The following is a 16495-nucleotide window of genomic DNA, read 5'->3' on the forward strand; positions in this document are numbered from 1 at the left end:
GCCTGCTGGCCCTCCCTCTCCACCCCCCCCGGCTTTTTTTCAGCCAATTCCTTGACGCCTTGTTAATCCAGCTCCCAATCATCCTTCGCGTTGGTGCGACGTCCTCACGAAGCCACTGCCGCCATGCCACCTAAAGGCAATGACAGGTTTCTTTCTCTCTCTCTCTTCCCCTGCTCTTTCCGCTTTCCCTTTAGAGGAAACGGAGGGCGGGGAGAACGGCGCTCGGGAAACCATAGCAACGGCGAGAGGAGCTTTTTCCCCCTCCCTCGTTCCGACGGTCGGGAGCGCTGATTGGTTGAGAGCGTCGGCCAAGGCGTAGGGTTTTTTTTCCTGCGTTTCCGGCTGAAGGGAAAGGAGCGGAGGGGGCGGAGGGGAGCGTTGCGGTTGGTCTGCCTCCGAAATTGAAGGATTTTTTTTTTTGGTGGGGGGTTTGAGAAAATTAATAACTTGGTTGGGGGGGTTGAAAAGCTGCTGCTGGGGAGCCTGCGGCCTACCTCCTTGCCATGGCGGCGGTAAAGCCGCAGCCCTGACGGGGATGTGGGCAGGAGAACCCTTCCCTCCAGCAGTTTACCTCAGGGACCAGCCCAACAGCTCGCTCCCCGCTTTCCCACCTGTCCGCCAAGAACACCTGTCCCCTCACCGCGGCCCGCCATGCTCCCCTGGTAAGTAGCGTCTGCTGGGTTGTGTTGCCTTGCGGTCCCTCAGCGCCTTCAGTGTGACCAACAGGAGAGGATCTCTAGCTCGGGGTCGAACTGCGGAGCGCTTGGCGCTCTCTGAGCCTGGGGTTTGATTGCAAGCTCGGGGTTGAATTTCCATGGCAAACCCTGAACTTACAATCAAGCCACCAAGCTCAGAGCACCAAGGACTCCACAGCCTTCAGTTTTGTTAGCAACCTTCACCCGTAGCTCCTGGGGCCCTCCGAGACTGGGAATGCTGGGGATTAGAGCCCCCAGAGCGGTTGGGGCCTCGGACTAGGAGCCAGGCTGATGTCCCCACGAGCTCTCTGGCCGACTGTCACTGGAACCTACCCTACAGGACCGTTGTGGGTCCTGGGAGACCGCTCCCCTCTTTGGAACAGCTTCTTCCCCCAGCCAGGAATGGCCCCCACTCTTATGCCCCCCCTCAACAGCTAAAACCTGTTTTTTTCCTGAGGACCTTTGGTGATTACGCTGTCAGTCATTTATTTCAGTCATTGACCAGCAAAACAGGACAAAAGAGTCACATTTAACTCACTGAATATCAGTAGGGCCCATACAGCACATTGACTAAACAAGCTATAACATCATATAACAATACAAGTAAAATGTTTATAATGTTTGAAAAGTTTAAGAATTTGGGGCATAAAAATTAATACAGTAAGGTATCATACTATGTAAGGCAAATAAATTATTATGCTGCTCACACCATTATTGTCTGTTAGTCTTTACAGTTTTGGGTTTTTTTTACTACATTCCTCTCCATACTGTGGTTTGATTTTGTACACCACTTCAGTACTTTGGAGTGAAGCAGTTTATAAATCTTATAAATAAAACCCACCTTGAGTTCTCAAACAAAAGGGGGGATGTAAATGATAATGATGATGATCCATCTGGAGGATGCAAGTGAGGGAAGGCTCTCAAGACCCACAGGTTATGGAGTGGTGGGGTGGATTCTGAGGCATGCTACTTCTTGTGTGCCTGTTGAGCTGCAATGTCTGAACTGAAAAGGTTTGTGTATAATCATGGGTAGCAGAGACGGATGTAACTGACCATAGCACCACAGCAAAAGCATTACTGCACATTATAGCAGCTTAGAGACCCAGGAACTGGTTATCAGCATTCCAGAGTTTTCAGGGCTTTTGTCTCTCCAGCATCGCCCTTGCAAAAGATGCTGAAGATGGGACCTGATAAAACATAAGAGATAGCTGCCACTGAAAAGTGGATAATCTTAGTTACAGAATTAACAAAATGCTTGAGTGGGGCTTCAGATATTTAACAAGTGTATTACAGAATACAGCTCCTACAACCCATTAAGCTTATGCTACGAAACTGAACTAGTGCAAAATATTGATGTCTGTGTCGCGTGTTGCTTTTGTCTTTTACTGAAGTGAAAATGCTGGGAATTTAATCTGGTACCTTTTCTGTACAAGTGGAAGGAACTGAACCTGGACATGTTGGCAGAAAAATAAGAGAAAAACATACATAAAAACATAAAAACATAAAAACATACAATCTACATATTGAATGTAGATTGCTTTTAGGCCCTGGCTGTGAATTTTGTTAATTTAATTTGTATTGGTTTTTATATGTTCTTACGTGGTTTGATTGTACTGGTTTTTTGTGCTTTTTAAATTGTAAGCCACCCAGACTCATGCAGTTGAGATGGGTTGGTATATAAATCAAATAATAAGTAATAAAATAGTCACTTGAGAACTTATTTCTAACTATATTTATTTGTTTATTCTTTAATATATATGCAACCTTTCCTCCTGGAGCTCCAGGCAGTGTATGTAGCACTCCATCTTGAGTGGTTTAATATTATTAACGCTGTAGGTATCAGCTGAATATCAGTAGGAAGAGAGGAATGTTCTTCATGTATATCCTCACAAATGCTAGGACAGACAAGACCTTATTTTTATGCAGAGTAAATATTTCTGAACTCTGAACCTGCTTTTTCCTTTAGCTAAATAACTTCCATACTGTGTACTGTTGGTCTAGACTCTGCAGTACCTGCCTATCAAGGAGGCTGTGTCTCTGTAGATTGTTGATTTTGCTTTGCTTTTGTCCAAGCAATTCTGTTGGAGGTAGATAGTACTACTTCAACTGGAAACATTCATCCACTCCTGTTGTAGCAAGGGTTGTATTTTGTTTTTCTGCATGAGTTACTCTTCTGGACTTTCCATTTTCCTATTAGAAAGCTTGCCCAACGGTTGCTCACAGAGACCCAAATGGTAGGTGCCGTGACAGTCAGGGCTAACTCTAATTTAGAAATCAGATTTTTTGAGTTTTGGCTTTGAGAAGAAAGGAACTCTTTGGCTTTGAGTTTCTTGGCTTTAAATTCTGAGAAAATTAGTTTGGATATCAGAAATTTCAAAAGTAGTATCTCTCAAATGTTAATTTTGTCAGCTGCTTAAGACTGAGGAACCTTTCAAATAAGGATATTTTGCTGGACACAGGAATACTGGTTTATTTTTGTTAAATATTCCAATCCTGCTAAGAGCTTCACTAAAAGAGTTGAGTAAAGCAGTTGGAAGGTTTTTTGTAACTGAACAGTAAATCATATTTGCTTTATTGAGAGCTTAACAATTGTGAAATAGGGTGTTCTGCTAAAACAATGATGAACCTAAATGGAGTGAAATGAACAGTGGTATGTTTATGAATATGAATATGCACCCATTTGCATAGACACTCAGGGGAAGCTTTTAAAAAACTGTGTGCATAGCAAGGAGTCCTTTTCATTTATTAAGTCTGGTATGTTGATAAACAGACATATGCAAATGCTATATATGAAAATATACGTTTGGAATGTGTGAAAATATACTGTATATCTAATATATCTTCAGTGAGTACATTTAACAGCCCCTTTGAATCAGCAGTGAGTACAAATGATAGTTCCAAGTATTGCGTTGCTAGCAAATTGCAATAGAAGACCATGCTTGATGTATTTGTTTCACACTCAGTGGGTCAGTGATGCATTAATTCATTCATTTCACGGGCAGGTCATTATTACATTTATTTATTTTTTTTAAAGCCAAAACTTTATTGCTGTGGTAGCATATTTAGTCTTAGGACCAACTAGGTGATGTATTGAATACGTAAATACATGTAGCATGTTGTTTTCTTATTCATTAAAGAGACGTCTCAGTGAATTTTTCCTCACTTTAGTTCTAGTAGCAACTTCCTTTTGCTGATGTCTTTCACCAGCAACATAGCATAGGATGAAGTGGCTAAGAAAAAGTAGTATGATTGAGGTCCTGATCATGCTATTATTTTAAAAAAGAAAAATTGGCTTGTTAAGTTACTCATACATTCAGTGTAGTAATTTATATAGAATGTGACCCTACTCCAGAACATCCAGCAGAATTTTTTTCCCCAAGAATCCTTTTTACACTTTGCCCTCCCACGTGTATTCTTAAAACATGCTGTCATTGTGCTATAACCCTTTTATTACAAGAATCAAACTGATTTTTTCATAATTGCCTGCTGTCTCATTAATAGCAATGAAAAAAAGAAGCAGTCAGAGGAAAAACAACTGGAGTTAAAGTTTGCAGTCAGTGCCCAAAGGTCTCTAGATGTATGATTACAACTAATATCTAAAATTGGCCTTTTTATGCAATCTAAGTATATGAAGTGTTATACCAGATGAATATCCTGTTTTGCAACAAAGCTATTCACGTTCTATGTAAATAGATTTCCACATCTACAGGTGGCAGAACTGAACTTTGATCTCTTCCTATGGTTCTCAAGATGTTTTAATGAAGACAGGCATAGTAGCAGTGAGCTAATTCTGTTAGTCATCCTAGAGCAAAACATGAGATTGGATGCAAGGCATAGATGAATTCACCAGCAGTATTATGATACAGGTAGACTAGACAGCTAGCTGTCGTAATTTAATAACTACCTGCCATACATGGGAGTTCAGGCTGTCATATGTCTTCCAGCATTGTTGACTCCTAATACAAACTGAAAATGTACCCTACAATCCTCTGCAGTATTTCAGAAGCTTTTCAGGTGCACTTTCTGTTCATACGCAGCCACTGCAGAAGCTTTGCACTGATTCTGGCATGGCCCATCCCTTATGTAATTCAATAACTGTGATGAATAGGCTATCCAAGTCTTCAGGAACAACTTCATATTTCTTTTCTAGGATAGTAATTAATACCAATCCAACCTTGTGCTTATTGTCATGTGAATATGCTCTTCTATATAGGAAAGAAAAAGAAATTTATTAAAATCTATTTAACATATCCAGAGTTAAACTGGTAGTACATTTTGGAACTAGCAAAACCTATTGGTGAGGCAGCCCAAATAATGAAGTTCCCTGAGATTGTAGCTGCCTCTCTCTATAATTTTGCATTGTTTTTTCCTCCACTGTTTGTTTGTTTTCCATGGTGGCTTATATTAACCTGATTATAAAATATTTGGTAAAGAGCCAAAGATTCAAGTTACATAAAGTTTCCTGTTCCAGCAACCAGAACGTTTGTTACCATAACTAAATACAACAGTTTTGCTAGTGGCCCTTACCAGGCAATGCATGTCTTTGTTGTACAAGAAAAAGTGGAAGGACAAATTCTCTTCATCTGTATTATGATCTTGTCATCAAAATATACACTTTTATTTTGTTACCTGTGGGCTGTTGTGTAGTTATTTTCTCTATGGTCATGAGACTAGGGAAATCCATTGAGAATTAAAACAAAGGTTCCTGATTCAGTTATTCTCTCTGTTCTATTCAGATCTCTTGTAATGAAGAAATAGAAAAGGCAAAATAAATTACTCACTGTAAGTTAAAGATAAATGTAGGTGCAAGCTAAGTGGAGGAACAGTTCCATTCAAATTTAATACAATGAATGTGCCTGAAATCAGTGAAATTTATGAGGTATCCACAAGTAAGTAAACATAGAATTGCAATCCTACTTAACCTTCAGTTTCTCACTTTTCCAGTAGAAAGAAAGCTCAGGTCTTGTTTGGCTAATGTTACTTTCTCATTGCAGTTCAACTGGGCTGCTTGCTCCAATTTCCTTCTTGTTTTCTGGCTGGTGCCAGGCAGTACAAATAAGCAAATGGTAACATTTAGTTCCACCTGTTTAGCAGATGGACTGCATTTGTTGAAGCATAGGTGGAAGTAGGAGACTCTGCATGGATGCTTTCAACTTTCAAACACAGTGGCTAAAACCTGCACTTAAAATCCAATGGATTAGCATACTTTGCTTTGAGTTTGGTTTGCTTATATTGCACAGTTTTGTAATATGCTACTGTTCCCAAATGTGGGCTGGTTTCAGTACTGAGTGTTTTGATATGTGAATGCAGCTGGCCATCAGTAAACAAATGTCAAGCAGGCAGCCTCATGTGGGCAACTGCTTTGAAGAAATTAGAATTGGCCACATGTAGTTTTCCTTTCATGTAGTTGTTTCATGTTTGAAGATTAGCTGATTTTATAACTCATCATGTGGCCATAGGGGACCCTGCTTTTAACCTCAACTATGTTCCAATTGAGACAGCTGTATGGGATTTTTAAAGATAAATTCAGGAGCAAATCTTGGGACTTAATAATAAATAGTAGAAACTGGTTTTTTTCTGCTTGGTTCATTGTCTCAATATCCAGGTATAATTGTTTTGCCAAAAGTGATCTCAATTGGAGATCAGGATTTTTGAAAGTGAATCATATATCTTTTATATTTATAGAGCTCTGTGTCTGCCCACAAAGGCCATGGAGAAGAGTTTGGAAAACAGTTTCAGCATCAGCTTTCTGAACACATTGGTAATCTTCCTTAGAAAATCTGCAAGGTGTCTGGGCCATCTTCCTCTAATCTGTGTATTTGTCTGCCTCAGTGCCCTCTGTTTCTGTACAGGTGAGACTTTATGCTTCTTTCTGAGATATTTACAATCATTCCAGTTGAATGTCAATAAATGTGAACTTGGGTGAATAAGGATATATTGATGTATGCAATGTAAACATACTAGATTTTTGTTCTATGAATTGTTATCAATGTAAAGCTTATGAACACCCATTGCTAAGATGGACATTGTAGGAGGAACGTCATGTTAGTCTATGGAAGTCAAAAATCAGAAGGATCTGGTAGCACCTTGTTAGAGTAACAAACTTTATTAAATGCATAAATACATCTTATAAAGTGAGCTGTTGTTCCTGAAAGCTTATGTCTTTTAATAAATATTGTAAATGGCACCTTGAATACCATTATCCTGGAAATTGTCTCTATCCTCTTGAAATACTTTTAAACAGGAGTTAGACATAGAGCTTCCCACATTATATGATTTTTAGCCAGGGTTTGTTAAGTTGGCACTTTATCTACCTACGCCTTCGGACCATCTGTGCGCTCTGAGTTTTCACACAGAGTTTTTTCTCCTTTTAAAATACAAAGCTCAAAATGAGTATGTCTGTTTCTTGTGAGAGTTTGGGTGCACATCTTCAAATATAAAATACATGGCAAATGATGCCAGTTATATATGTTGTACGTGTTTAATATGTAGTGCTTTTCTATTCCAGATATGACTTGTTTTCCTTCCACTGATATACCATTTATAGTAGGACAGGGGTTACTGTGTGCCACACAAAACTCTAATACTGATGAAAGCAGTGGGCTGTAGGGATATATTAGATTATTCTGGAGAAAAATAGAAAAGGTAAATTCTTAAGGGGAAATATTTAACTTTCAGGTTAACTACAGTCTTAGAAATAGAACATGGGCACTTGCTACTCTCTACATCCTCAGCTTTTTGATATGACTAAGAGATTAAAAAGCTTTAAGACACACAGGAAATATTGGGAAACATCAGATGAAATATCTAAATAAAATTCTTGCTTAACAGGTTCTTGTAGCAATGATAGGGGCACTATACAAAGGCTGTACTGGAATGAGTTACTAAGGAGCCACAATGATGTAATTCAGGAGTAGAGTTAAAATGGCTAAATAGTTGTGTTTGGTTCAAGACTTTTGGTAAAAGCTTCCTTATATGATACCATTGGGTTCAAAAACTCACCTGTAAGCTATGACTCCCAAAGTGGCCCTCAAAATGGAAGGAGGGAGCTTATAATTTATACCACAATACATCTTGATTTAGCAGGTACTTCTCCATGAGAGAAAGCTTTATCTTTAAGCAGTCAAAGCAAACAGATAAATCAGGGGAAAAAGATAAGGAGCTCTAGTATCTATCCTGTATTTCCAAGGTAAAATAAAAAAGAGGTAGTGCTAAGAAAGAATTGCAAGGAGGACTCTTGGTGAATAAGTCAACCTTATGGCCTATGAAGAAAATGCTAGGATAAGCCCCTCTCAAAACAGTGCAGCATTTTATCTCAATTATTTGCTGTTTCAAACGTTGTTTTTTTTTAAACTTACCAACTAGAAAACAGGTCTTTAGAGGAGGCATTTAAACTGACACCATTATGGTTGAATTCGCTGTGTTAGTAGATAGTAAAATCTCTCTTTTCCTCCCAGCCTCTCGTTCCCTTAATTATCTGGTGTCTTTTTTGACATTTGGCAAGTGGGAAACTTGATTAAATTGATATGCAGTAAGTGAGTCATTAATCTTCAGCATTGCACACACAAAAGACAGTTGATTTTAAAATCCTGGATTTATTATCTTATTTTTGGTTGGGATACAGTGTACAAATAGTAATCACAAACTATTTAGTTTGAATGCCTGGGCTTGTTTCTTTGAGGTTAGTTTCCTGTTTCCTGGGTTTCACAAATTTATGTTTCAGTACTGAGGGGTTTTTTGTGCTTTTTTAAAAACATAATTATGATATTTCAGGAATATTTTAAATTCAGGACTAAGTCACAATTGAGGGAATGAATACCATGTACTGCAATTTTATTGCCTGCTTTTCAAGTATATTATTTGTACTAAAGAGTTCTCAGGGTACTTATCTTGCAAATATACTTTTCCCTTGTTTTCTTCAATTCTCCCCCTGTCCTTACAAACCTTTAAGCTTTTGTGGGGAAAGATGTTGGCAGTATTATGGCCTTGTTTTATATTTACCAAAAAAAAATCGTTACACTGACACTTTTATTTCAGATTACCATGTTCCAAATTTTGTGCACATTTCAAAATATATACCAAAAGTTTTCTGACAGCTAATCTAGGAAAGCTTTCATAACCCCTTAAATTTCTTTAGAAGGATTTCTCTAGCAGATTGTACTGGCACAGTCTGTCTCAACTCCCCCCCCCCCGCTTCAAAATGAATAAATGTATTCTTGCAACAGACAAACTTCTGTTCCCTCCTGGACAAGTGGATATTGTCTAGTGCTTAGAGTACTGCATATTAAAAACTCCTAATTGTTTTCAAACAATAAAGTGATTCCAAATTGTTGAAATAAGCATTTTTCCAGGTTGTTCCTCTCTTGGAATTAAATACACTCATGTGAAGGAGGAATTTATTCATGTTGCCCAATTGCTTTTTAACTATTAGCTGATTTTACTTTGAACTAGAATTAATATTAGAGTAATATCACAGGGTGAGATATTATCATCGTACCAATGATATCCAATTGTATATCTCTGCCCTGAGGCTGTTCAAGTGCGCAATCTGGGGGTCATCCTGGATTAACAACTTCTGCTGAAGGAGCAAATGGCAGACATAGTTAGGAGGGGCTTTGCACTGATCCATCATGTGTGCCAGTTGGCCTATTTCTGGATCAGGGGGCTCCGCTCACAGTTACTCATGCCTCAGTCAGTTCCCATCAAGATTACTTCAATGTGCTCTGCTTGGGCTGCCCTTGAAAAGCATTCAGAAGCTTCAAATGGTCCAGAATGTAGTAGTGTGCACAGTTTTAGATGCACTGAGGTTTGCCTGTGTAACACCTTTGCTGTGTGAGCCGCTCCCAGTAGGCTTACAGGTGCACTTCAAGGTGCTGGTTATCACCTTTAAAGTCCTACTTAGAATAAGACCAAGTTACTTGCAGGACTGCCTGTCTCCAATTGTTTCTGCTCATCTCACCAGATCTGGCAGGGTGGGTATGGTCTGGGTCCCCTCAGTGAAACAGTGCCATCTTACAGGACCCAGGAGATGTGCTTTCTCTGTGCAGTGCCTGCCTGATAGAACAGCCTCCCCCTAGATCCGAATGGCCGCAACCCTGTTGGCCTTCTGGAAGGCTGTAAAACTCTGGCTTTTCCTGCAGGTGTTAAGCTGGATTTTTAGCAGAGCCCAATATAGGTGTATATTATAATTTTAATTGTAATTGAAAATAAGTAAGATGCCTCAGCTTTTGTATTTTGCGTTCTCTATTTATTTTTGTTTTTAATTGTAGGGTTTTTTTGTTTTATTGTTTTTCACTGTTAGCTGCCCAGAATTGTTTGCTTAAGATGGGCACCATATAAATTTCCTAAACAAATGAACAAAATAAATATACCATGTTAAATCTGATATAGGTTGTTGATTCTATTATTATTATTATTATTATTATTATTATTATTATTATTATTATTATTATTTACCACTCCTTACTATAAAAATTCCAGCAAGAGGTAACTACACTATCAAAAGAGTATTGCAAGATTAAAACTAGTCATATATCACAAGGTAGATAGTTGCAATAGTCTTTTCTTTGACTTGTAATAATTATAATAGGTTCATGGTACTGTTATGGCAGTATGTCTATACTGAGATAGATAGACAGACAGACAGACAGACAGACAGATAGATAGATAGATAGATAGATAGATAGATAGATAGATAGATATAAAATTTTTATTGAATATTTTAGTTACAGTAATAAAAGCTAATGCAAACTAAACTCAGAGAAAGGAAAGTAAAAAGAGTAAAAAGTGCAAAGAAGGAAAAAGTAAAGAAAAAAGACAGGAAAGAGTGAGATAAAGAAAAGAAATATATAAAGAAGTGACCTCTAATTTTCATCACAGCAAGTATAAACAGGTTTGGTAGCTCTTCACCCCCTATAAGATTACAAACAGATATCTCTTGTTCCCATAACCCATTCCTTGTTTATAAGCAAATCTATAAGGTGTCAGCTTTTCAATCCTGGTGTCAACAAAAAGGGTAAAGTGTTGCCAGAACTTTATAAAAACATGTCTTATTTTAACCTTGATCAAATAAACCAACTTTATATTCCTTTTACTTCTGGAAATCTTAATCTTTAATTCATTCAAATATTATTGTAGGATTTGATCTTTCTTCAGTTCTTCTTTGTCCCATCGCAAAGGCTTCTTCGCAGCTTTAACAAGCCTCTTGTTAAATCCAATAAAAAAATATCCAGGTCATTCTCTTGGTTTATCATTTGTATTTCCCCTATACTTTTTAAAACTTCAGCCAGCTTCTTTTGTATATCAGGGTAAAGAGTCTTTATCTGGATCATTCTCTTGGCATGTCACTTGTATTTCCACTTTAAATGCCTTCTCTGTCTTGTAATCCACACTTTTTTTTAATCCAATATTTCTGATTCTATTATTTCTGCATCAAGCAAGATTTGTTTTACATCTGTCATTCCTTCATCATCTTTTGAACATAGTATCCATAGAAGCAGACATCATTACTGTTATGGTTGATATTGTGGCTACTAATTTCTGGCCCCATTCTTCAAAGATCTTCTTTAATATTTCAAATGTTATAGCATTTTGTGTCATTTTGTAAATCCCAATACTGATCAAAATCAAAAGCAAGTTTACACTTTTTCTTTCTTTTTGCCTGGAATCTTTAGTCCCTCTAGTGTCCAATTTCAATTATAAAGTCTCTAATCTCTGTTATGATTTACAGTAGACAAAATAATTTTGGTCCCCTTGAAAATCTGTGCATTTTATACAGTTAGTTTTAAAATCTTATAGTAAAAGTTTAAGTGTTCCAAATTTGTTTGGACCCTTAATTCATTTATAACTTTTTTAGTTCAAAATCCTATTGAGCTTTTTGCCGTTTATTTTAAATTCTTTTAAGTTTAAATTAAATTTACAGTTAATTTTTCTTTTATTCAGAAATGTTGATCAGTGGCTTTTCAAACTTGTTGTTCCGAAGATCTCTAATAACTTTGCTAGATAAGTAATTTCCGAAAGTGATTAGAAAGCTAGGTTAGCGAACTTAGTGTCCTTTAAAAGACTCTGCCGTGGTTGTGAGTTTGTCTACTTACTGGTTCTTTGGTTCTTTGCCACAGTTGTCATCTCCGCTCTCCTGGAGATATGTTTAGCTCACCATGCCTCCCTCAGAAGTCCTCTATATTGTTATTGCTAATAAAAATATTTTTATTATACCTAAATTATAAAATACTGCTAATCCTGGTCAGTTTTACCTTGCATTCCAGAACTGGGAGGCTACCATTGAGAATATTATGGCTTCTTTCCTGTTGATAAAGAAATTATGTAGATTGCTATATTCCCATTGTCATTGGTAGTAGGAACAATACGACTGAGTTCCTTGAGTTAGGAAGTAGAAAACCATGTATCTTATTCCTTCCGTGTAACAACTCTGCAGAGATCTGGGGGACATGTGTGCATCAAGGTGTCCATGGAGATAGGTAGTATACATTTTTGTGCAGGTGTGCATTCATACTGACAGATGAGGCTCTTGAAGCCTGACCCCATATCTTGTGTAGCCCTCAGCGCTTAAAAGATTCCTCACCCATCCCTCCTTTAAGGACCCATATTAAAACTGTCACCTAATCTGTGAACAAAGAGATTTTGTGATATGGCTCTTTAATGGACCAGCTTATTTCCTGCTTGGTTATTCAAGCAGTCTAAACATGCCATTATGTGATCATCGTCTTATTAAAGCAAACTAAACTGCTTTAGTTTGAAAAGTTTCTAGAGCATATTGAGGGTTCGTGTAAGAAAATAAATACTTTTACAGGTCTTCAGCATAAGGCTTGAAAATCAGTCGCTTCATTGGTGGATTGATCAGATATAGCTGAACAGTAATTGTCACTGTCCTTTACACCAATCTTCCCATCCTGAGTGCTCTCCTCTGTGCATACTTCAAGTCTGTAAATTGTTATTTGACTTTTCCTCTGGTGTTTGTTAAACACCTTTTTCTTGGAGGTTCATCAAGCCCAGAACAAATTTCAGAAATATATTTCTTCTATAATATGGTTTTATTGTTTGTAGCTTAGTATGTTGTATGAACACAGCCAAAACATGAGGAGAAAAAATGCTATCTGTCTGTTGTGGACACATGGTATACAAGTTAAGATGCTGGACTGGGGCAGAGAAACTCAGGTTGAAGTCCAGCCTTAGATATGGAAGCCAGCTGGGTGACCTTGGGCCAGCCATTCTCTCTCAGCCCTAATCAACATCAGGCTCTGGAACAAGCCAGCTGAAAAACAACCCCTTTGTCGCATCATGCATTGATAAACTTCACTGTAAGAGCACAGTGCAAAACAAACAAACACTGCAACTTAGTGAGACCAATGCTAACGACAAGTACAACAGATAACGGCCACACACAAAAAACTTTAAAATGTTTTATATAAGGCAGCTGGCAAGAAAATTTCATTAGGAATATTTTGTGTTGCTTAACTATATTCAGGAATCAAATGCTCTTCCTATCATTTCCTCCCTACCGTTCCTTCTCCAAGCTGGCAAGAATATTGTGTCCTCTTTTTAATTACACTGTAATGAATTGTTAGGTTGCTTGATAGATTAATCAATGCAATTGACAAATACAACATCTTGTAAGAATTTAAATTGTTCTTTGCTGCAAATTAAATTTGCCTCATTTTTAAAAAGAATATGTGCTGGAGCACTGATGTGAAAGATCTCTAAAGATCTCTTACAATAAATTTTGGCTGTCAGTTCCCTGAATGTTAAGAGCATTCTTTTACTGTTGTCACTTATGTGAATTTTGAACTCCCTCCCTCCCTCCGGTTTTGAAAAGATTATGGAGCACTCATTGACCTACTGTAATGCTAATAACAAATTTGTGCATTTCGCAGAACTCTTTTGCAATATTTCTATAGCCCACTACATTAAAATGCTTTTTGTTTATTTATTTATTTTTTCATCCTTAAAATAGTCCTATAAGAGATATTGTCAATATTCTTAGTGTTGTAATGAGGATAAGGGATGATACTGAAAGATTTTCCCAGGGCCACCTTAACTGAGGTGATATTTGAACCAAGAACTTCCCAGTCCATTATAACAGCAGATACTTGAAACTAAGAAAGAAAGAATATGCAAAGAAGCCTAACCTTCCATTTAATATTTGCCTCTCTATTTTTGTATTTCATTTTGATTCAGTCAAAATCTTCTGAAGCTAACTTCTGGTGAAATAATTAGCACAACACTGAAAACTGCAGGAAAAATCTATAATGCTTATTCCTATAGCAAAGAAGAAAAATGCCTATTATTCAGCAGTAAAGGCAGCAGGAGGGGGGAAGAGAAGAACAACATTTTCAGGTGCTTTCTAGTTCAGTTACACTAGAAAAAAAATCCCTCTCATCTCCTTTGGAGCTGCGTGAAAACTTATCCCAGGGTAGTTCTGTAAAGGACAGGGGAAACACTAGTAATCCCACCATTTCCTCTTTGAATTTTCAGTTTGCTTTTATGCTCTTATGTGTTCAGCAGGAAAGAATTAAAGCATGCATATACCAAACCACCCAATTACTTTTTTCCATCTGTAATTGGTGAAATTTTCAATGAAAAGTAATAAGGGAGAAAGTCATATAATATTGTACTGAAGCCAGGAAATTGAGGGGCTTTATTCTTTTTATTTTTATTTTATTTTATTATTTTTCATCTTTCATTCTTTTTACCAAGTTTGTCAGTCATCACTTGTCTGTCTAACCTGGATAGGTTAATGTGGTCTGAAGAATCCTTGATGGACTGCTGGCACAAAATGGGTTGCACTTCACAGGACTGATAAAAATATATTTGGCTTAATCAGGAGGGCATTAAACTAAATTCTTTGGTGTTGTAAAGAAGAAAATAGTGAAGTAAAGAACTCACTATTTCTAAGTCTTGCAAACTATAAAGGAAAGTGGGTATGTCTCTTGGCTCACAAAGTTCACACCCTTTGTTATCTGTACAATAATATTCAGAGTACAAGAAGCAAGCAGGATGAGTTTAAACTCTGAGTACAGGAAAGCAAATATTTCATAGTAATGAGAGAGCTCTTGTGGAATAACTGGAATACAGCAGTTGGAGGATACAGCTGTTAAAACAACAAAAGGGAGGTGAAATTGCACTGTACATTAAAAACATCTATGCTTCCTCAAACATCCAAGTGAATGAACTTGGCAAAATTGTATATATTTATTGTATTAAAATATGTGGTTGTTGATACCTACATTGCTTCCCCAACCAAGATGAAGGATGCTTTCCAAAACTAGATCTTTCAAGGAAACATGAAGTAGTAGTGACAGGGGATTTTAAGTACTCTGGCAAATATTAGAAGACAATCTCTGCCACATACAGGCCTTCCAGAAAATTCATTATTTATCTGCCAACATTTATATGCTGCCTACTGTTCCAATTCCTGTCTTACAACTTCCTTCTACATAGCTCAAGTTTAACTTCATTTTATTCATTAGGGAAGATTTAATTGGGGGAAAGTTGCATGAACATGTTGCATGAACAATTGGAGGAAATTGTTTATGTAACACTGGAATTTTTTTAATTTCAAAGAAACTAAAGCCAAATATAATTGAATATATCATTTCGACAGGAAATCCTTAAAAAGCACAACTCCACTGTGGCAAAAAAGGGGGGGGGGATAGCAGAAAAAGCCAATGAAAAATTTAGCACAGATCTGCAAGCAAATGGGTTACATGCAGGAGGTAGAAAGAGTAACAGATGAAGAAGTCTTGAATTGTAGAGGGAGTGCTAGAAAAGCTAGAGTTCAGAATCAGCTGAGTTTAACAAAGGAGGGGAAGAACAACCAAAAAAACTTTTTTGTTCAAAACTTTATGGAAGAGGAAGAGAAAGGAGCAGTATACCAACTCCTCTTCTTGCTTATTTTCTCTAAGATGTTATGTGTTTTATCAGGCAACTATAAAAAACAGGATTAAGAGCTAGGATCATAGTTTGAGACTGATAGAAACATAGTGTATTTATTTCCTTTGAGTTTAACTCTCCAGGGCCTAATTAACTAATTTATTAATTGAGAGAGAGAGAGTAATAAACTTGCCAAACTTTTATGTATGTTATCCTTTGAGTAATTCTGGAGAACAGGTGAAGTATCAGGGGACTAGGAGAAGCCAAGTATTATCTGTATCTTGAAAGGAAGATCCAAGAAACTATACAGTAGAGATTAAAAACAATGCATTAATTATCAGAAGTCAGCAGGGATTTGTCAAGACAAAGTCTTATGAGGCTAACATCTATTTTTTTGGTTCATTATTGTAATCCATAGATGTAATACGTCTGGATTTCAGTTTGACAAAGTATCTTATGACTTTCTGATTAGTAAGCTAATTAATTCTACATGGGATGTCATGACAATTAATTGAATACACACCAGCTCCAAAATCATAGTGCTCAAGTTTTTTTTTCTTCAATAGTCTTTTATATGGTAGTAACATAATTATATAGTCTACATACAATATTAAATAATAATATGTAAAGCCAGGTATGACAGTTCAGCACTTCAGGTTCAGACTCCAAAAGATGCTTTGAGCGTACAGGAGCATGAATGGTTGTCAGGAAAATAAGTGGCTATGGTTGATTATACAAGTGCCACATAATCCTGGGGAAAAGTGCAGACACTTTAAGGTCTTCCAGACAGTCAAGGATCTGTGAGTGGGGGTGGCTGTAGTTCCATTTCTTTAAACTAGAATTTTTGTCATGCTTTACTTTTTGATCAGTTTATATTCAAATATGTACAGGGAGGAGCTCTTTTCCCATCT

General features: G+C 37.2%; 1 protein-coding gene across 1 annotated transcript in view; it reads left to right on the forward strand.

Moving 5' to 3' along the window:
- Window positions 1-334: 334 nt before the first annotated feature.
- The window catches only part of KIAA0319L (KIAA0319 like), a 48803-nt gene continuing 32642 nt past the window's right edge, over window positions 335-16495 (forward strand). The window contains exons 1-2 of the mRNA XM_007439422.4: window positions 335-662; window positions 6381-6547. Of these exons, the coding sequence (XP_007439484.1) occupies window positions 6406-6547 (142 nt within the window). The 5' untranslated portion in view covers window positions 335-662; window positions 6381-6405. The remainder of the gene's footprint in view (window positions 663-6380; window positions 6548-16495) is intronic.

The sequence above is a fragment of the Python bivittatus genome, unplaced genomic scaffold, assembly GCF_059951505.1.
Source record: "Python bivittatus isolate LINGU-HERP-01145 unplaced genomic scaffold, Pbiv_v1 ctg000260_np1212, whole genome shotgun sequence".
Taxonomy (NCBI): domain Eukaryota; kingdom Metazoa; phylum Chordata; class Lepidosauria; order Squamata; family Pythonidae; genus Python; species Python bivittatus.